This window comes from Rhynchophorus ferrugineus, unplaced genomic scaffold (assembly GCF_030347505.1).
Source record: "Rhynchophorus ferrugineus isolate W39M unplaced genomic scaffold, kcgeb_rfMv2 rfM7, whole genome shotgun sequence".
Taxonomy (NCBI): domain Eukaryota; kingdom Metazoa; phylum Arthropoda; class Insecta; order Coleoptera; family Curculionidae; genus Rhynchophorus; species Rhynchophorus ferrugineus.
This window is the reverse complement of record NW_027472586.1, coordinates 11,419,986-11,443,809: the sequence shown is the minus strand read 5'-3', so window position 1 is coordinate 11,443,809 and position 23,824 is coordinate 11,419,986. Positions and strand designations below refer to the sequence as shown.

The following is a 23,824-nucleotide window of genomic DNA, read 5'->3' as shown; positions in this document are numbered from 1 at the left end:
CCAATTGCTTTCTTATTCACCGTATTCTCCAGATCTGCCCCCCCAGCGACTGTTTAATATTCTCAGAAGCTAAGGGCAAATCGTACTACAAAAATGGTATCGAAAAGTTGGAGGGTCGCTATAATCAGTGTATCACCCTTGAAGGGAATTATGTTGAATAAAAAAAAAATCTTTCAAAAATAACAAATATTAAGTGAAAATAATTTTAGATCGCACCAACCAGAATCTGCGAAACAACAAGCTCGAAAAAAACAAATTCTCCTCAGTCACATTGGTATTGATTAAAACTGGAACATTTTTTTTTCTTATTTTAATACGTCTCGCTGATGGCCCTCGAATGTTTCTCGCTGGATGAAGCTGGAGGGTTTTTCAGTTTCTGAAAGAAGTCTGTAATTATCGTTGAAATATTCATGGTGTCGCGTCTGATTTTCAGACGTGGGCTTCCGAGCAGAGGAAAAATGCCACATATGGGCGATGATAATTACAGGAAGACGATAAGGGTTCCTGAGGATTTCGAGAATGTTCTAATAACTGCATTTTGTTCGTTCGTTACGAGATATCTGAAAATTCAACGCCGTTTTATTAATATTTCGTTTTATTTTCGTAAGATTTCATAATTAAATTGAATTCAGTTGGAAATTATCAAAGACACAGCTTCTGTGTCTAAATAAAACCATAATTTCAACACTGTAGATCAGCATGATTTTTGCAAGCCTTGTTCGAAGCCAGTTTTATGTCGTTAAGAGAGTTTTACGGAGATTAGAACTAATGGTTGTCTGTCTGAAATATTTATCTTTTTACGTTAAGTGAGGACCATCCGAATCTCATGAAACATATTTACTAGGCTGCACGATGGGGTTTACAGTGGAGAGTGAGTAGTAGATGTTCATTTCCAACATTATTGAAGCATTTGGCGGATATTTTAGTACAAGAATGGGACAATATTTCGTTGAAAACTATTCAGTCATTCTACGAATCTATACAGCAAAGAACTGCAGCTGTTTTAAAAGGACAAGGAGGCTCAACACCTTATTAACAAATAAATATTGTTAATATTAGGTGTAAATATTATTTTGCCTATCCCCTGTATATGCAAACTCTAGGTTTATGTTATCGAAATGGTTATTTGTTTCCCTTTGATCTAAATTTGGTGCCCGTCGAAGCGTAGTACTACTAGTTAGGATCAAGAAGTTCAGGTGGCTTCATCTATATTTCTTAACATCTTAAAGCCATAAAATCTTTAGATCTTCTAATCCTTTCTTCAACTCAAAACTAAACAAACTATTTGTTCTTGAACTATATTCGACTATATGATTAACAGTACACCTATTTTGTACAATGCAACTTTGTATCGGTAGAAAATACACTTCCAGCATTCAATGAATAATCCTGTTTATAGTGGAGCCAGATTAATGGAAATTCGTGGGTGAAAAGTTGTTTATCAAATTTTTATGAGTTTACCCCAACGCTTCCAAGTATAATTAAGAAGCGACAGATAACTTTTCGCGCTTGTTCCTTCACGGTTTATCGATTTTCGCTCTCGCTGAGAGCATCAATCAGTATTGGCCAATAAAATCCATGGTAATTCAACATTATTAGATCGATGGGATAATAGGACGAGAGCGTCCGATTATCTTACTGACGCCCGCACAAGGAAAAACACAAAAATCTCGGTTTCTAAACATAGATCTTGGACCGGTGCCAGTCGTATAAACTTGTATTCCTTATATTCAGATATTTTTGTTTAATATTTGATATAAACAGCGGAGAGTATCAAGGAATACGTGATTTTTAGGCATAAAATTGGGCCACGACTAAAAAATTTGCCCACGCATCCAGAGGTTTTGAACTTTTTTTTAGTTCTTTTATTATTTTCTTGGATCTTGAGCTTTGTTACGTATTCTGGTAAATACGAGAGTACGAATGTGTAAGTTTAGCCTTTTATCGACCTCCAGTTAAGCTTCTTTCTCCTGCAATCGTGTTATGGTATTATCTTATATATAGTTATTTAACACGACAAGTCTTGATGCTTTTTACTCACATTTTTTATAATGGTTTTTTCTTGTCTTTTCGAAGGGAATTTATTTATACTAGTGGTCACTAGTGGTCGAAATTCGACCACGTTTTAATAATATTTAGTGAAATATATATTGGAAATCAATAAATGCACCAGACTAATTAATAGAATAATTTCTTAACCTAACTTTTTAAACAAAATTGCATCGTTGTTTGTTTATATATTCCATTCTTCTATCTCTAAAGCACTAGCTGTACTTTTACCTGTGAGTAGTCGTATTTATTTGAGGATATTGGCATCATATAGAAGTAAATAAATACCACCAAAATTTACAGAAAAATGTAATACCCTAAGAATTACTCGTAGTACAATGATATATTATGTTTCCAGAACCATATCAAGTACTATCAGTTTTTAAGCAACAACAATTTTTCTTAGCTGTTTTTTTGTTCACCTGCTTGCTGTTCAAAAGCTGTTTGCCAAAATTTAAATACTTTGTAAACAAAAAAAACAGACAATTCTTGTTGTTCTCGAACTTTGTTGGTTTATGTTACGACGAAAATCTCGAATATGTCTGGTTTTCCTTTCACAGCTGTATATACCTTCTGATAAAGCAGACTCGTTAATATATTCTCTCTAATAAAATGTAAAATGTAACTTTACATTATCATACTATTTCTTAATAGTTTTCTATCTAGACTTGTCATAACTCTCTGGCAGTTTCGGCAATACGGCAATAAAATTGCTCTGCCGGCATTTTGCGGCACAGAGCTGCCAGATTTTCATTTTGTGTCATCGATCTGATGGTTATTTCTAGTTACTTGATTTGGGTTACTTTCATTTTGTTGGATTTTAGTTATTTGTAGCGCATATTATATAAACATTGTAGGCCTAGAAGTTGTTCCTCCATATAAGCTTTAATCAAGGTTTTATGCCTCCAAGTGCCTCCGTTTTCCTCAAAGAAAGCAATGGGGCAAAATTTTCGCCAAGCCGATTAATACATAAAATATTCCTTTTGATTCTCCCTTCGAACGCCTATTGTTCTGTTTCTTTGTCCTGTGTCGACATTTTCAAAGTCGTGGCAGGACATTTTGTACATCTCTTCGCCTTCCAGCTCGCTCTTGGGTTTTGGGGTTAGCAGTTTTGCGCTAATCTTCTTGTCAGCGTTGATCATTGCTTAAATTTAGATTAGATGGATTAGATTTAGGTAGATTTTATGTATCCCATGCAAGTTTTCCCCAATAGTTTCTCCTTTTCTTTCTGTTCTCTTTTGATTTCATTCAATTAAACGGAATTAAATTAATTTTCAAGAAAATAAGACAGGTTGAGTGAAGGTCACAAAAGGTGAATTGACTGGTGGGAAAAGGTGCTCAACTACCGCTAGCCATAAACTATTCCAAGTAAGAAATATTGAAGCATTGAAAAAATGGATATATCGGCCTAAAAAAATATCGCTATTTCTACAAAGCTCTAAAATTAAACACTAATTTCAACCTTTAAAATTAGGTACCAAAATTTAGTTTTAAAAGTTTATTCTATATTATATTTTTATAACTTTTAAATTACATTTTTCCTTGCTTACTTTTTTCACTGATTATATTTTTTTACTGATTATATTTTGGGTATTTAATTATTTCGTTAATAAAATGTCAATAAATATGCGGTTTTTTTTACTACCACTCTGATTGTTCATTACCTGTCTATAGACATAAAGAAATAGAGATTTAACTTTAAGAGAAATAGAAATTTTGGGGAAATGTCTCGCGACGTCCAACATGTAGACGTCGCTATTAATATTTATATTTTAACGACATATTTATTATATTTATATTTTGTATATAAATTTACATTATATATTTATACTAGCGACCCGCTCCGGCTTCGCACGGGTGCAATGCTGATACTAAATTAAATACACTACAGAAAAAATATGAACGTTGTATATAAAAACATAGCGGCCCGCTCCGACTTTGCACGGGCATAAAATATATATGCCTATGTCACTCAATGAAAACATGATTAAAATCGTATCCAGTATTGATTAAAATCGATCGAGTAAAACAATTCCTCTTCCCCTATACTTACTATGAAGATTTCCTGCTATCTTTGGAATATCTAAATTCATACAATTTTTATTACATTACACATTTTTAAACGCAAATTTTAAATTTGTAATATCTCCGAAAATATTTGTTTAATTTACATGCTGTAAGGAACCATATTGATCTATATTAATTGCACAGTGTATTTAAGGTACTTAATTCGATAAGGATTAATGCCGTATTGCTTAAAATAGCTTCGTAAATAAGCCATTTTCTCACGTAAAAAGTAAACAATAAAAATGGTTAATGTGGGTTATCCCTAAAAGATAAACATATACCATCGCGGACTTTTTTGTAGACCTTTTTATGGTGTACAATACTGTAGTACATTAATTTGATCTAACTCGTAGGGTTAGGCAGCGTTTTTGCTAATTGCTAAATAAGCCTAAAAAAATAGGTTAATTTACGACATCACGTTAGAAACCTCTAAAATTAGCAATGTTGCCTTAGTATATTATGCATGTATTATACATATAAACCTTCCTCTTGAATCACTCTATCTATTGAAAAAAACCGCATCAAAATCCGTTGCATAATTTTAAAAATTTAAGCGCACATAGGGATATAGGGACAGAAAAGACGACTTTGTTTTATACTATGTAGTGATTTATTGTTATAGATTATATTTATATTTATTTATTTTTAGATATATTTATATGTATATTTAATTGAATTTTATTTAATAAATTTATTTCAGAAAAAATTGTTTTTATGTAAATTCCATTGGTCAATTAAACATGACGTCAAGACTGTCACGTCCCAAACATTACTATGAGCCAATCAATTGTCTTCACAGTAAAATATTTTTCTTACAGGTTCCTATAATGAAGATTTAAATTGACCAATAAAATTACTTGAATGGCCAACTATGGCGCCCTCTGGATGTTGGGAAACGCGAAACTTTGCACCAGAGTCCCCTATTGAGTTGCATCTCTGTTACTCTATGTCTATAGACTCTAGACATAAGCGGAATCAAATCTGGCTTAATAAAAAATATATCAAGACTAATATATGAATAATATATCCAAGTTATGTAGTTTTTTCGTAATGTTTGACGCTGTTAAATTGATGGACTGTATTAGCCCACTCAATTGAATAAAATATGACCATCAAAAATAGCTGCGGATTATTCTTTACCCTTGTCCTATTTTAATGAAACGGATATCGGATCGGTGGTTCGTTCAAGCACAAAAACATAAAAAAATGTCGAGAAAAGTTTTCCATGTCGTTTGTAAAAGAACAGCCGACTGCGAAACGTCAGCTACCCCTTACGGGAAATCGCTTATACACAGTGGGACCTCGGGGGACGTTCTGACATTTTTATTGGCCGAAAACATGGCCAACGGTATTTGGGGACTATTACCTTTAAGCTATTTCCTTTCTACATACATAAAGGGCGTTTTGTGGACACTGATACTAAAAATATTTGTTGAATCGTAATGCTGTCGGATTGAATTAGTTTAAGATTTAAGGCCTTTGACGTCCTTGAATTCCTAATTTGTAATTTTGTTTAAATAATTGTAGCAAACTTGTAGTAGATTCTAATTTAAGACAAGTTCTTAAGGAAGACTTTTTATGAATCAAAAATTGGAAAAATTGGAATTTGGAAATATTCTAAATATTATTTGAATTAACTACATTTAAGGACATAATCATACGTAGAAAGGAATAATGTCAAAGCGGGGAACGTAATTGTAAAAAAAGGAAAATTTTGTGTCTGTTACAGCAGGGGAGAAGGAAATTTTATAGTATGGCCAGATAATTAAAAATTGTGTGTTAAGTAATTGAATATTGGGGCTCATTAACGAAAGAATTTGGCAATTTGTTGGGGCATTTAAGCCGCGATTTCGATTCACCAAATATATATATATATATATATATATATATATATATATATATATATATATATATATATATATATACATATATGATACTATATATAATATATTGACTCAATATATCAATCTATTATATAGAAAATTTTATTGTATTTTAGGTATATCTGTTTGTATGCTGTCTTACCACCCACAATTACGCTAAAAACGCAAAAAAAATCAGTATATAAATTTTCCTGAGGGATCGATAGTAACCCTATTGCAAAATTCGCTTTTCCGACCTTTTTCCCAATCGGTTCATTGTCCGAGATCTTTTCCACCATCAGTTTACTGGGCCGTCTTCATATAAACGACTGCTGCGTTCGTTTGTCGAATCTAAGATTGACCATTTACGTTTCATATTACGTTTCAAATTTTCTCGGCTCTTTTTATGGGGGGCATCCATTTTGTCATATCGATAGACGATAACGATATTTTTCTTGTTTCAGGCGAATCGAGATAGCTTGGAGTTTATGAAGCAATTATTCGAGGTGAGTGTTAAGTGCTATGTTTTAGTTTTCTCCTTGCTCTCTATTATTTTCTGTTATATCTATATATTATAATGCGTATTTTGATTGAAACCTTTTTTGATCAATAAGAAGTAAGATTCATGAAATTAGATCCGGATTATTGAAGAATAAAAATGTTTTTTAGAGATAGTCATTCATCTATTTCAAATTAATTTGGGTACTTTATTCTATTCTACCCTAGACGATGTGTCAAGCAACATCAAGAATGGCCCTAACCATCGAAGTTTAGAAAGGTTTTTAATGGACATTATTGGTCACGTTTGTAAATTTGTATTTAGTGAATGCCGTACTTTTTTTACGTATTGGGGACATTTTATAGTACCGTCGTCTTACCATCTTATCTGTTTTATCTTACTTATTTCATGGGAAAAACTTTCCAGGGTTTATGCGTGTTTACAAAACATAATGTCCTGTCAGGGTGGGTTTGTATACCTGCCACATTACAATGCAGACATAAAGCATCGTCTGAAACACTTATATTCGGGAGGTCGAATTAGAAAAACCTAAAAAAAGGCGATAGCTTTTTCACTTCATTGTAAATAGTCCGAACTCTCAACCATGAGCAATGTAGGAAAATTGAATTTAGTAGCGTCAAAGGAAGTTTACACTACGAGAGCTATCGAAGAGGTTCTCCAATATCTGTATCGAATAACATTTATTATAGTATCTTATTAGGCCTACAAATTAGTTTTAAAGGAATTTTTTGAAGGAAGTTTGAAAATTTATTGTGAAAAATGGGTACATTGTATTTTATTCAAGGCACTCTCTTTCTATATGATTGATTCCTATGTTTCAAGCAATTTATGGATTCCATTTGGAAAGAACGATATATATTTTGAGGCCATCTACGAATAGACCCATTTTTTTGTCTCTTCCTAAAAACTAGTGCTTAGACAAGTGACGACTCATATATACTAATACTATATATATATATATATATATATATATATATATATATATATATATATATATAGTGATTCCCATCGATAGTTTCAACGAGTAATGCTTTCAAACCCTAGTCAGGTGTCAAAATCGTTCCTTTTAAAATATTACAAGCACTATTCACATTTTACTCTTAACTTCACACAGCATTCCATGACGTTCAGTGACATTTTTCTTCGAAGTGAAGTAAAAAAGTAAAAGTTTCCGCAAAAGCAATTTACTCAGTACAAATTCAGACATTTTCAACGCATTGGAGAAATGTTTTGTTCACATTTCGACGAAATGACTGAAAAGTGAAGCCTGTTAGTGAGACTTGAATATGAAACTTGCTACAAATATACTCGATGCGGTTTAATACATAGTAACACCATCTATTGTAAATCCTTTAAATTTAATTTATTCTCCTCATATAGTAACAGATGAATACCCATTACATTTTAAGTGAACATATCGACAACGAACAAAGGAAAATACTCATTTGCCTTATCATAGTCTTTTAAATAATGAAAAAGTAAGAGTTTAATATTGAATGAGTTAACTGGGATGTTCGGGTCATACCTTTTTTTTAAAGATGATATTGAAAAAGCAGTAACGGTCGGGTTCGAGCGTTGTGTGGTCGTGCTGAACGATTTTCTCTTGTCAACGCTTCGACAGAACAAAACGTTGATTTACCCTCATTATAGTCCCAACAAGATGGCGCGAAACCGTACACAAACTTTCAAACGACGCGGAAAGAATCGTGATGAGTTAACCGAAGCCCTAACCTAAAGTTTTGATTAGTATTGGGACGAAAACATACTTTTACTTTACTTAGACAATTTTATTTTAATAATAGGAGGAGACGATCTTTTAATATTTTAATTTAGAGGAAAGTTTAATAATACAAAGACGTCGCTGAATCAAGCAAAACAAACAAAATTACCTGGGTTTGAATAACTTAAAAAAAAGCGCCAAGTTTTTGTAAAACTTAAAAATAATAACTCCTTACTCACAATACGATCTATCCTTAGTCATTAGTTCATCAAATTCGCTAATAACCTAAGCCAAATTTCACAAATTTCACTAATTTTCCCTTGAAACTATTTTTAAAACTATAAGAAATGGGGCACGTTTCAACCGTTTAAAAAATGTTTATTTTGTATCTTTTCCTAATATGGAATAATGTGTAATATTATGAATTATAATTTTACACTTTTTTCCAAATTTTTCTAGCAAGCATTTTTGTTGATGAGTTAAACTTGAGATTGCGGCCCAATATGCGGCTTAATACCTCCCCTTATTGTCATTAAAGATGCTACAATATCTGTATTTGGTCGATTGCGGTTCTTTGTTTTTATATTTTTAGGGATGTCAAGTTTTTGCTAGACCGATGTGTTCAAAAACAATAGTATCAACAGTAAAGACACCATAATTTTTATGTTTAGGATTAAGTATTGAGCAGCCCTTTTAACGCGAAACACTTTACTCCAGTAGCATTCACCATCAATGTTATATTCATAAATATCAAGCCCATATTCATCATGGCATCTAATTTGTTTACTGTCACAGATTTATGAAGCATTTGAAGTCACTTCAGCACTGTGAGTTGTTGAGTTTCTGATGTATTTATAGCGGACATAAAAGAAAATAACGGGCGGTTGAAAGCAAGTCACTTGGTAATGTTTGACGTCAGTGTAATATAAATTTTTTGCAATATAAATAGAAATATTTTTTTATATTTTAAAAATATTGAAAAATGATGTGCTATACTATAATTTTATTACCGATTATATCAATGTAATATGTAATTATATACCATTATTAGTAGAATGATAGTGTTCCGATCTGGATCTTCGATATAATTACAATTAGATGTTTAAGTTTTCAATAAATCTCTAATTAACATGAGGTTCCTTGCAGATTGGGTAATTCTTCACAAGTTGGCAATGCTTGACTTGTTTATTATACTCTTGTAACTATCCAGAGCGCTATGTCATTTTTCAAAATTGTGCTGTGTTATTTTAAATTAAGTACTACCGACGATAAAAACCAATAAATTCAAAAGCCTTATGATTCTGGCGTGAGATGGTCACCTGTTGGATCTACATACCTTAAAATTTTAGTAGTTTTATGTTCAGTGTTGTGTTGTAACGGCCACTCATTCGAATTTGAAAGCAGTATAAAATAAATACTTTATTTAAATAGTTGATTATTATTTAAACAAATGTTAATATAAAAAAGTGAACAAATGTTCTGATACATGGCTGTTTAAGTTTAAGTTAGAGGTAGTGGAATATATTCTTCTGTGATAATGAGCAACCGTCAAGACATCTTTTAATCTCAAATCTACATCATACAATTTTCTTCCTTCTTGCATCCACAAACTTTTTTTGTTCCCCTCGCCAAAAAGGAATTCCCCTCGCCAATCATGAAGGGACGGCATCTCCGCTCGATCTCATCTAAAACTATTGCCAACTAATAAAAAAAACAGACTTACTCATTCTCGGAAGGACCCTGTACGTTTTCAATTTTCATCTATCTATTATAGCCGAGCTATTACCCTCCAACAATATTTTCTTTTAATTTACCACGTTGTTTTAGAATATGATAGCGGCCATTTCCAGCAAAAACAATTACGCTACATTAAAATACAGGGGAAAAAACAGGTAAAGCGACCAAGCAGGTTGTGATACCCTTATAAAAGAATTTTCAAATACCTTGCTGCGCTACGAATAATGGCGAATCCTTTTTAATTTTCTGAATAAACAGGGAAATAAACAGGCGGATGAGAATGTTCACGTTCTCGTTTTTTCCTCCGACTTCTGTACATTTTTAGCGATCCTGTTTCTGTTTTAATAAAGGGGCAAAGGGCGAATATGGACCATTTCGTGGATTATAGCCCAGTGTTGTTGAGTCAGCAAAGTATCAACACATATTTTAGCCAGTACCCTCAGTACATGTTATTGGCCATCTCAAATTTGATGTTTAAAATGGTAATTCTGACCGAAACATACATAAAAAATTTAGGATAAAGATATTTTATAGCTGTGTAAAATTAGATTTTTCTATGACTGCTAAATACTAGAATTAACTATATCTATAATTGATAGTAAATTGAAAATGATTTCAAAGAATTATAGCAAGTGGTTCCTTTTACCAATTATTTTATTTATTTTGTACTAACGATGCAGCATTTGCATTAAATGAGTCATTATACAGGGGAGATACAAAATATTATGAACCACATCAATATATATTCTATCCAAGGTAGCAGTACTCACGTCATCTCTTTATGACGTCAAAAATGAGAAACACTATAGTACATGTAATGCGTATATTATCTAAGGACTTAAACTACGGTTAATTAAACATAATACTTTGTAGGTTATTTTATTATATTTACAATTAATTATTTTATAATTATTTTCATTAGAGAACATATTTACCTTTTTATGTTTAGTTATTCTGTCCTTCGTTGCTATGTTTTCTTATCAAATCATCCTGATATCACAGAATATATATATATATATATATATATATATATATATATATATATATATATATATATATATATATATTCTGAACAATTACAACACATATCTATGCAAACCTTCACTTTTCCATATGGTATTCAATTTACTTTTTCGGGTGGTATCTCCAAAATTTAATTTATGTTTTGCAAGCTTGTTGGGATCTTTCTGTTGGAATACTGTTTTTAGCATGAACAACAATATATCTGCAATTAATTAATAAAAATATAATGATTTACAAAACCTACTCAAATGTTATTCAACTTTTGTTGTCTTTACACCCTTTTTGTTAGCATTTTGATCTAATATTCCATTTTCAGACCAATGTTTCAAAGAGCTGCATTTCCTTAAGTTTTCTATGGATTCTTTCCATACCAACAATTATCTTTGAAATGGTTGTATTAAATTATTCTTATATTAGAAAAACTGCTCATAAATATTATTATACATTTTTTATATCATAACTTTTATAAATTTGATCTTAAATGGAAATCAAGGTATATAGATACTTTCTTTTCAGTGAATCCAAGCTTATAATTTTTTTTCAGAGATTTTAGTTATTATAGCCATACTAATTTTTAGTGCAACTATTACACAATAAGCATATTTTCAATAAAAATCACAGCAGCTTAATATATAATAGTATCAATATTTGTTATTTATTTTATCTCTCTAACGCTTTCTGTCGGTAAGAATGGGCCCCCTTTACCTTTCTGATTATATATTTGACGCCGGCATTTTCAATCAGAGACAAATATTAAGCAAATATTTAAAATTTATTATAACAAGTAAAGCGCCAAAACAGCGTTTTCCAGTTTTTACACTATATTATAACTTTTATCTTTACTAATGTTTTGAAGAATCATGCAGACTTATTCGGTTACATGTTTGAACGTATTTAGATGGCATTATGTCTCTTTTGAAGTGGGGAAAAACGAGAAGGAAAATATTATCTGACATTAAAAAGTATTTACAAACTGCAATAGGCAATACATTATACATCTTGATGATGCGAGTTCACTGTTATTTTGGATAGATTATAGTACATCTTGTTACATCTTAACAACCCTGATTCGGTGTAAATAATGCGTAAGTACTGTTCAGTTTACATGCCGTTTACAGTCGCGCAGGTTAAATTTGGGCGATTCATATGTTTTGTACGTCTCAGGCGGTTAAAACAAGTTATCGGATAAATGTATGATCTCTTAGCTACTGTTTAGCCTATCACAAGTGACAGTATCCACGATATAACAGCATACACAAAACATGGTAAAAGATTATCGATGAAGAAATAATCGTTGGAGAAATTGTTTATGAGTCTACTGAGTATTTCGATATATCCATTGGATCCCCATAAGTTGCATTAGAGAGTTTATTTTACCACCCTATCACGGTGATCCATTCCTTCCCCTCCCCCGGGATTACTGTGTCCAATGCAAACCACAAAAATCGTTTAGGAAAGGGTAATGCCGCGGTTTCGACTTCCTGGATCGAGTGTATTGGATAAAGGGGGGGCTTATGGGGTGATTTGTTATATAACGGACTTAATAGGAATTTGTCGGTATAATTTAGCTTCAGCAGGAGCGAAAGCGAGGGTGTCTTTAATATAAAGAAGTACCCCTTATCCTAATATAATATTGATGAAAATTTGAATTCATCTATGTATTGCACAGGTATATATATATATATATATATATATATATATATATATATATATATATATATATATATATATCCATCCCCAGTTCATGGATTACGTCACATAGCCTATTGAACACGGGATAGAGGTCTGTAGGTTGAAGCGTACGGCTACTGAAGGATTGACGTAGACTATTTAGAGTCATTAAAATTTGGGAAACTGTTTCATACAGGATATACAATCAAAATTTAGGTAGAAACAGAAGATCAAAGAAAAACTGGCGGACGATGGTACAGACGATACTCAGAATAAAGTTTAGTCCAACCATTTAAAGTAAATTTGCTAAAGTTTTATATCCAAACTTGAGCATATCCGAAGATCTTTTTACATATTTTAATTTCAACTGAAGGAATAACATTAATTGGAGAGATTTTGGTTTTTAGCCCTCATGTCATCATTTTTCTTCTACCATGGAACATTGAAAAGATAAGTGTCGAAGTCTGAGTTACCTCTAGAGATCTAGCTAACAAATTGCATTTTCTTTGATGCGCTTTTCCGATTATTTTTCTATATAATATACTTCATCGATAAACGAACGTTGAATAATTGAAGCTTTCTGAGAGCAGCTTGTGGTGTAATGCAATATTATCGCTAACAGTAATTTCGATTTAGAAATGTATTTTTGCTAACTTGGGTGGCAAAATTCCATTACATCGGTACATATTTCGGTAGCAGTTGCAACTTAAAAATAAATGTGTTTCTTTAAATAAATCTTTCTTTGGCAACAGTAATTGATAATTCATTAGAGAGTAGCTTAGCTTTGTTTTTTTTACCTTGATATTTTTGCTTGGACGGAATAGCCTAGCATTAGCAATTGTATTGCTTGCTTTACAATAGACACACTCAACAACAATTTAATTTTTTAACCTCCTTTTCTTATTGGTTATTAGCCATGCGAAATATCTATTTTAATTCCTGGCTCGCCTTTTCACCCTTTACGTTTTATTGTTATATTTTTGGTTATTGTTTATTTTTTTATTTATCGGTGTATAATGTTCCCATTTTTACCCACGTTATTTTTTATGATTGTGAAATAGATGTCTTTAAAATGATCTTTTCTTCAGAATATTTAGAAAGTTGTGAGTCGAAGAAAACGACAAATTTTTAAAATTTTTTTTTGAAAATTAAAATGTAGTTATAGTTTATATAAATATAAAATAATAGGTTTTTACAAATTTCTAAATCAGAATCTGATTGAAGTTCTTACCTTTTACATATATTCATCAAATATTTAAAATCTAAAAACTGCATATAGGGCCAAGTGTATGCGAAAGGTGTGTGAAGAGGGTAAAATGAGATGAAGTGTAACAAAAGGTAGATGCTGATAGGACGACAACATTTAGCTGGTGATTATTTTTAGATACCTGCACAGTCTATAACAGGCCGGACAAGGGAATTTCGTCACAACAAACGCAGTGTTATGTACCTTAAAATAAAAAATTACGCTCCGCGTTAGTTCCGCACATAATTGAATCGATCTTATCGATATTTATAGCTTTTCAAGCCACTAAACTATATAAATAATTACGCGTTAATTAATAGATATTGCAAGCAATAAAATAGCATTAATAATAATGGATTTAGTATACATTTGATGAAGAGTAAACCACGAATAACCATTTGCAATTAATTTTGAATCAGTGTTTAAATATATATAAATTTAAATTATCTAAAAATAAATTAATGCTATTTCTTGTTTGGGATTATGGCTCCATTTTAATTTAATATCCAATGTACTATCATCATATGCTACAGTAGTGATGTTTTAAGATTGGTAGGTTGATTACTATTACGTTGGTAAGCCAGATAGGAATACATTTACACATGTTTCATTAATTTATTGTTAAAGGATTGAAGTTTGTTCCGAAAGTATATACAGATCATGGAATCTCACAAAAATACACATAACTTGACAATATCCAAGAATTATTTATTTATTTTTGGATATATTCACGGGAATGAAAGTGTTACTTATCGAGAGAGGAAATATCTCTTAAATCTGGTGAATGGTTAAACGTTCTCATTTAGTTTTTATACATTTCATGCATCATTTGATATAATTTGATGCGATACATTTCTCATTCAATTATCGTCTTAAACGGATCAACACAAAGTATAGCGATCTACTAAATTTCATTAATACATCCAATCAATTTATAAATAACTAACCTAATATGTGCACTGTTGAGACGATAATCCAATGTACATTATCTGAACAACCTTTAATTGCCACTCTGCCGGCTTTCCCTTTCGTAATACGAAAATAATCAGCAATCTAGCGCTGGGAACTTGAAGACTTTGAAGGAGTATCCACCACTCGAACGAAATTACTGTATTCTGGCTAATTAGCCGCCAAATCGTATCGCCATTGAGGCAAATTTAATATGCTCTCAGCCCTAATTGATATTTTTACACGGCTATATAATTATCTCGTTGGGTTTCATTAGTGCGGAATTCCTGCGCCAATATTCGGTGTTTAGTAGCGGAATTAACAGCCGATTCTGAAGATTCGTATTTTTAATAGAATTCGCTGTAAGCGAATAGTCTGCGAATCCGTTCGAGAGTGAAAATCTGAATGGAATCCTTTAAAATTCTTTGGAAAGTTTTTTTATAGTTCGGTCATTATTTTAAAATGTATCTAACTAATTAATTCTAATTAAAATGATTGAAATACTAACTGACCCTGTGAACTTCGTTCCACTTTAGTTTTTTTCTTATTAAGCATTTATTGTAACCAAAATCACCTATCTATTTTCTATCATAAGCAGCGTTATATACGCAAAAGATATGTGACAACAAACCTTAGTCATATTATTTTTTGAAATACGAAATATTAAATACGAAATATGCAATACAAAATACAAAATACTTCATAATAATGAACATATCATAAAATAATTCTTCCATTTGGTCCAACGGACTTGAAGTTATGCGCGTACATACATACTATTACAAAAATATCGAAACCTTTATAAAACGGTTACAAGCAAAATTACTTATTTACACACCTTTTGATGTAGTTTAGTAGCACTGTCACACTGTATTTAAGATATTAAAAAATGGTTATCATGTCCTCACAAATTATGACAAATATTCAGCGATAATTATAAATTTTATTTTTAATTTTAAACCGATTCATCATCCTGTTTTGCCAACAACAGGATCTACAAGAACCTAAAAATACTCGCGTAATCCATGTTGTCGTTCTGTCATCGCATCCCCTTTTTTATACATTACCTCCTTTCGTCCACTTCACTTCCTTTCATTCACGCTCGATGTCAGATTCTGCAGTTTTTACTTTTGAATTGTGTGACGGTTTATTAACAGCCACATGATTGATGACTATATTCTGTCGACATATAAACATTTACGGGGAGAAGCCGTCGGGACTCGCTGTATTCCTCCAATAAATAAAATGATAAATCATAGCCGTCTATATATAGAGCGAGGGATCGCTGATAAAACCGTCTCCAGCTTGTTTTTTATCTGATTTATAACTCGGGCGTCATAATGTCGGGAATGACATTGAATTAAGATATTTCCGTATTTGGCGTACCAGTTTTAGTATATAACACATCCGAATATACGAGATCTATGGCTCATAACTTATAGATTTCAACAGAACCGACCGTATGTGTTTTGTTTTAAACAAAATTCAAATTACAAAATACCGTATCGCGTGTATTTAAAATACCAGATACAAAATAATTTATGTGGCATATTTAAAATACAAACTATAGCATTTTAGCTATTTTTCAGGTATCAGTAAATGTATTATCAGACAATTAGCCTTTTTTTGAGGATTAAATAAAATCTTCTAAATAAAAAATCCCTCTACAGGTCATGACCACAAACTTGTATTATATTGTATGATCATATTTTTATATAAGTTTTTTGCTTTTATCCAAATAATTGCAACCTTTATTGCTTAATTCAACCTCAATAGCGACCGTTTACGGGCAATGGGGAAAATCCAAAGGATGGGTGTCACATCAATTGAAAAGCAGGCAAATATATAGTCGAAAAATCGTCTGTGGAAGGCTGCTTCAAAGGTATGATCGGAAGTAATATTTGCATCGAATAGTAACGGGTGATGAAAAGGGACTTTGATTTTAAAACCCTAATACAAAAAAAATATGTTTACCACCTGGTGTATCTGGCCGACCGATTCCAAGGACAAATCGTTTGGGTTGCAAGACTATGCTCTGAGTTTGATGGGAGCCGAGTGACATGGTTTATTACGAATTGTTGAAAACTGGTGAAACAGTTAATAGTGATCGCTACCGACCAAAAATGATCAATTTGAACCATATATTGATCGAGAAACATCCAGAATGGGTCCTAAGATGTGGTAAAGTGATTTTATAGCACGATAATGAGTCGTCTTATAAAACAAAACCGGTTAAGAAAGGATAGGAAGCAATTGTATGGGACATATTGTCGGATCCGCCCTATTCTCCAGACCTTGCCCCGCCCGACTATCAACATTCCGTATCAATTGAACACGCGCTTGCAGAGCAGCACTTAAGTTAGAAAATTGCTTGATGAATGGTTTTGTTCAAAGAACAAGCAGTTTTTTTTGGGATATCATCCATAAATTGTTTGAAAGATGGGCAAGATGTATAAAATCGAATAGCCAATACTTTCTATTATATCTATATTGCACTTTCTTGAAAAATACCGTTCTACAGGCATTTTAGTGTTCAAACAAATCCCGGTAAATTAATTATCTTTTTTTAATTAATTTAAGGGCAATAACCTACCGCTAGGGTCCATCAACAAGTTGCGCCCGAGATAGATGTGGTTGACTGGTCGGAAAAAGAAATCCCGATGCGAAAAGGGGCCTATTAGAGACAGGCCGTGCCTCTGTTGTCAGCTTTGCGGCAGCATCTATCACGGAACGTTCTCTCGACAGGCCAATTAGCTCGTTTTTTCTTCTCGCGACTAGTAGTGTTTCGGACGTGGGCAATTTATGAGCTGAAAAGCGGGGATCGGTCACGGACGGATTTTGATCGATGTTCCGTCAGTCGATCACGTGCGAAAACAGTTTAGTTTACGCGGAGTTGAGGTCGGGCCTGATGCCACTAATATCGGTTTCATTTGTGGTATATAACGATAACGATTACCTGAATAATTCATATTTAATTTTAGAATTATTATAGACTAGCGACCCGCCCCGGCTTCGCACGGGTGCAATGCTGATACTAAATTAAATACACTACAGAAAAAATATGAACGTTGTATATAAAAACATAGCGGCCCGCTCCGACTTTACACGGGCATAAAATATATATGCCTATGTCACTCAATGAAAACATGATTAAAATCGATCCAGTATTTTTGGTTCATTCATTACTGCCCTTGGTCTGCACGCACTAAATTTGGAGTAAAACAATTCCTCTTCCCCTATACTTACTATGAAGATTTCCTGCTATCTTTGGTATATCTAAATTCATACAATTTTTATTACATTACACATTTTTAAACGCAAATTTTAAATTTGTAATATGTCCGAAAATATTTGTTTAATTTACATGCTGTAAGGAACAATATTGATCTATATTAATTGCACACTGTATTTAAGGTACTTAATTCGATAAGGATTAATGCCGTATTGCTTAAAATAGCTTCGTAAATAAGCCATTTTCTCACGTAAAAGTAAACAATAAAAATGGTTAATGTGGGTTATCCCTAAAAGATAAACATATACCATCGCGGACTTTTTTGTAAACCTTTTTATGGTGTACAATACTGTAGTACATTAATTTGATCTAACTCGTAGGGTTAGGCAGCGTTTTTACTAATTGCTAAATAAGCCTAAAAAAATAGGTTAATTTACGACATCACGTTAGAAACCTCTAAAATTAGCAATGTTGCCTTAGTATATTATGCATGTATTATACATATAAACCTTCCTCTTGAATCACTCTATCTATTGAAAAAAACCGCATCAACATCCGTTGCGTAGTTTTAAAGATTTAAGCGCACATAGGGATATAGGGACAGAAAAGGCGACTTTGTTTTATACTATGTAGTGATGCTACATGGAGGGTGTCGCACGAACTAAAAATGGAACAAAAACACGTTCGTGTATCCAACTTATAAAAATCGAACGAAATAAAAAATAGTGTTTCAAACAATTGGGTTACAGTTAGAGTCAATATTATTTTTATTGGATCTAACTTGCGTTTTCAATATGTGTCCAATCAAGCCAAAAAGGTTTACATATTAATCGACTTAGCGATAAAGTTGCCTCCCTTTTTGAGGAAGATGGGTAAAGCGAGAGGTTTGGAATTTGACACGGTTAAAGTTTATACGGAAGAAGAATTTTTATGCCTAAATTTTTTTGTGCAATATGCCCTACAAATAATCAAATTTCAATAAAACGAAATACGCTCGAATTAGCAGTGAGGAATAGCCGTCAGATCGGTGACACACGATATGTAAACACATATTTTAGGCTCTATCCTCATTGGACCTGACTGACCCGCTGACCGTTGCCAGCTCTAATTCTTATACAGTAGATCAATCGCCGCTTCTATTGTAGGTAAATCGACTACGAACATGTATTTTTTACGCTGTATTACTATTTGAAACGATATTGACACGATAAATTAGTAAATTAGATTGTATTACATTGTTTTATTTAAATTTAAACAGTTTTGTTTAAGATTCTGTATTACTTTTGGTTGTTTCCGTATTGTTGAAACTATTGAAGAGTTTTGGTAGTTATGATTTAATTTTTAAGACAAGTATGATTATATTAAGTTATATTTCACATTCTTTCTAGATACAACAAATTAATTAATTAGAGTGTGACATAAAAATGCAACAAATGCCAAAGTTTCATCCTAATATAGATTAACAAAATTCCAGAATAATAAGAATCGTCTGTACTCTATTTGCAAGGTATTTAGATTTTCGCAAGCAGCTTTTTCAGATTCATAATATGAACATCAATGAATCCATTTTTAATTTTAAGAATCTCAATTAATATGATATCTTGTCATAGGTCTTCGACAAGGTATGGCACACTGGACTGCCCGTTAAATTGAAAAAACTTTTGCCCCATAAGCACTTTCAATTGCTGAAATCGTACCTCACAGACAGACATTTTACTGTCAAACAGGGTGACGAATACACTAACCTACAGTCCATATATTCGTGTCTTTCGCAGGGCAGTGTTCTCGGCGCATTGTTATCTTATATATACAGCTAACCTACCGAACTCAATAAACACTGCTGTTGCAACATATGCTGACGATACATCAGTTTTATCATTACACGAGGATCCAATATCAGCCACAAAAAACCTCGAACTTCATCTTAACAAAGTCGAATTGTGGTTGAAAACGTGGAGTATCAAAGCAAATGAGACAAAAACTACCCATATGACATTCATCCTTTGTAGAAAAACATGACCCCCACTAAAATTGAATAATCATGAACTTCCACAAGCAGACAACGTTAAACATCTGGGAATGCATTTTGATCGACGTCTTACTCGGAAAAAACATATAGTGACAAAACGCAAACAGCTTGGGCTTAAACTAAACCAAATATATTGGTTGAGAGGGCGAAAATCTAAATTATCATTAGGTAGCAAGGTTTTGCTGTATAAGTCAATGCTTAGGCCCATCTAGATCTATGGTATTGAACTGTGGGGTATTACTAGCAAATCCAACATAGATATCCTCCAGAGGTTCTAGAATAAAGTGTTGCCAGTCATCTTCGATGCCCCATATTACGTGTCCAACAAACTGATTCAACGCGATATCCCCTTAGAACCCATAACGAGTGTGATTCGAAGTTCTAATGCGAACAACTCTGAAAGACTATTAGTGCATCCCAATGCACTCGCCAAACAGTTAAATGTGCACGATGACGGTGAAGTGCGTATGCGGCGAGTGCATTGGAATGCACTAATACTCTTTCAAAGTACTTCGAATCACACTCGTTATGGGTTCTAAAGGGATACCGCGTTGAATCAATTTATTGAAGACGTAATATGAGGCATAAACAGTTAAAATAGATGATTTAATTTCTCATTTTTGGTGAGTTTGTAATCCTCGTGTGGGACACAAGGCAAAATAGAAAGCAGTATATTAACGGAAGCAATAGAAGACATTAAAGATTTACTGACAGGAAAAAAATTTGAAAGCTAGTCTTTTAAAGAACGAATATTGGTATAAATAAGTAAGGAACGATGCAGTTTTATGTAAAAATGTAGGTAAAGAAAGTATTCTTTTGTAAAGTAAGCCTGTTTTTTTTATTAAATTCATTGTTTTTCAATATATGTTTTAAATAAATACAGACACTTGTTACTGTGATTAATATTATATATAAAATATATTTCTGATTTTATGAAAATGAATCTCAATTTTCATTGTATGTAGCTGTAAACTTTGTTAAGAAAAAATGTTGAGTTATTGCATCTGGAATATTGCCCAAGATATATTATATTTATTGTTTCTTGGATACGAGAATTAAGGATGGACACGTGGTGAAGTTGATAAAAACTAACGGAATTATTTATGATTTATTCGAGTGATCGACACAGCCACTCGAGGGAGCCTAGAGAAATAAGAGACCGTCGAATATATCTGTCGGGGTTTTTATAGGATCTGTTCCATCATTGGGTCCTCGATTGAGAGCGTGACTCGGGTGTTTTCTTTTTTAGTATTGATAATTCTATAATTCTGTAAAAACCTTTTGTCTCCTGGGGAATACCATACTATTTGCAAAGACCAATTCAGATTGAAATTGAGAATATTCAATCGCTCTGTCAAAATCAGACGCCTGAGAATAATTGTAAATCTATAAAACTTAAAGTCATGTTGCAACTCATATTTGTTTTTATAACAAAAACGTCCAATTTTTATGATCTAATTCCAGAAAGGAGAAGTTTTAGTATTAATCACAGAAATCAGATCTTTTGCGATATGATATCAGGCCTTTCAAATGAAGGAAATCTTTAATGAGAACTACTTGTTTTATTGATAGCAAAATACTCTTTGTACTGACATCAATAATTTAGTGAATAATTTAAACTGACTAGTGTTTATTCGTAGACTCTTTCAAGTTTAATTTTAAAGCTGTGTTACTTCACAATGACAACTGCCTTTCTTCTGAATTTCCCCCATGATTATGCAGATTACACGAAGGGAACTTGAAAAATCAGCTGAATATCGGTAGAAATTTTGTGGTGATTTAAAAGTTATTGCCATTCTTACAAGATAGCTGTTAGTTTACGCCAAATACTGTTGCTCTTTAAGGATTTAGTATATATACATATTATTTAATTATTATATTGTTACTATTCGTTTCCGACTAACCTACAATTTGTCTTTATGATAACATAAATCTAGGTATATAACTAGGAGGACCCATGGGACCTATCTCGGTCTCTGGTGAAATAATGTTGATACATGTCACTGCTGTATTTTTTATTATATGCACCTCAATACACAACACTACACAAGATCAGGTTGTTTGTTTCTTTTGAGTCTGTGTCCTACTTTGGTGGTATCCAAAAGTTGCAATAGTCTCATGAGGATGGAGTCTTTCCTCATACCCCTTTGCAATTCTCTTGATTTCTTGACTGGCTGTGGGTATATAAATGTCTCGATGTAGGTAGTGAGACCTGTAGTATTTGGGTGCGCGTCCACAATACTTCTCAGGACTTTGTTCTCAAAAATTTGTATTTTGTTTATGTTACTCTTTGCGGAACATCCCCATAATTGAACTCCGTATGTTTTAATATTTGCTTATATAATAGCAATTTATTATATACTGATAATTGTTATTTTCTTCCAATTCCTTCCAGCGAAGTTTTGCATAAAGATTCATTCCGATATATTTAGCGTTGTTGCTTTATGGATTGATACTATTATTTAATGTTATTGGCGCTTCTACGGTTTGATTGTAGGTGAACTACACTTCTTTGTGGTACGCCTGCATTAGCTTCTTTTCTTGCAGAGTAAGATTCTTCTTGTTTAACTCTAAACATTCTGGCTGTAATGTACGATTTTAATAGTTCGGTGTGTTGTTTTGGTAACATTTTCTGTAGTTTATGAACAAGGCCTTCATGCCAAACCTTATTGAAGACTTCTGATACATCTAAGAACATGGTAAATTGTTGAATGCTTGTAAATAAACCCAAACTGCTATGCGATATAGTTCGGTGTGTTGTTTTGGTAACATTTTCTGTAGTTTATGAACAGGGCCTTCATGCCAAACCTTATTGAAGGCTTCTGCTACATCTAAGAACATGGTAAATTGTTGAATGCTTGTAAATAAACCCAAAGTGCTATGCGATATAGTTCGGTGTGTTGTTTTGGTAACATTTTCTGTAGTTTATGAACAGGGCCTTCATGCCAAACCTTATTGAAGGCTTCTGCTACATCTAAGAACATGGTAAATTGTTGAATGCTTGCAAATAAACCCAAACTGCTATGCTATATAGTTCGGTATGTTGTTTTGGTTACATTTTCCGTAGTTTATGAACAAGGCCTTCATGCGAAACCTTATTGAAGGCTTCTGCTGCATCTAAGAACATGGTAAATTGTTGAATGCTTGTAAATAAACCCAAAGTGCTATGCGATATAGTTCGGTGTGTTGTTTTGGTAACATTTTCTGTAGTTTATAAACAGGGCCTTCATGCCAAACCTTATTGAAGGCTTCTGCTACATCTAAGAACATGGTAAATTGTTGAATGCTTGTAAATAAACCCAAACTGCTATGCTATATGGTTCGGTGTGTTGTTTTGGTAACATTTTCTGTAGTTTATGAACAAGGCCTTCATGCCAAACCTTATTGAAGGCTTCTGCTACATCTAAGAACATGGTAAATTGTTGAATGCTTGTTAATAAACCCAAACTGCTATGCCGGTATTAGGTTCTTTCTATGATTATATTTAGTATATTAACAAAAATCATTTTTCCACTTATTTCCACATATTGCACCAAAAAACCGTAGAATAATATTTTGAATTAAATAAGTAGTACATATATCTTTTAATATAGCTCTAAAACTATATAAGGAGAACATTCAAAACCTATTTGTACACCATCCATTAAATATAACAGATTTGTTTTTATATAGGAACCGCTTAGACGTAAAATCGCATTATTTCGACATTACGCAGCCACT

General features: G+C 32.6%; 1 protein-coding gene across 1 annotated transcript in view; it reads left to right on the top strand.

Moving 5' to 3' along the window:
* LOC143200196 (uncharacterized) overlaps positions 1-23,824 on the top strand; it is a 198,033-nt gene that overhangs the window by 63,659 nt on the left and 110,550 nt on the right. The window contains exon 4 of the mRNA XM_076410599.1: positions 6,443-6,484. Within this exon, the coding sequence (XP_076266714.1) occupies positions 6,443-6,484 (42 nt within the window). The remainder of the gene's footprint in view (positions 1-6,442; positions 6,485-23,824) is intronic.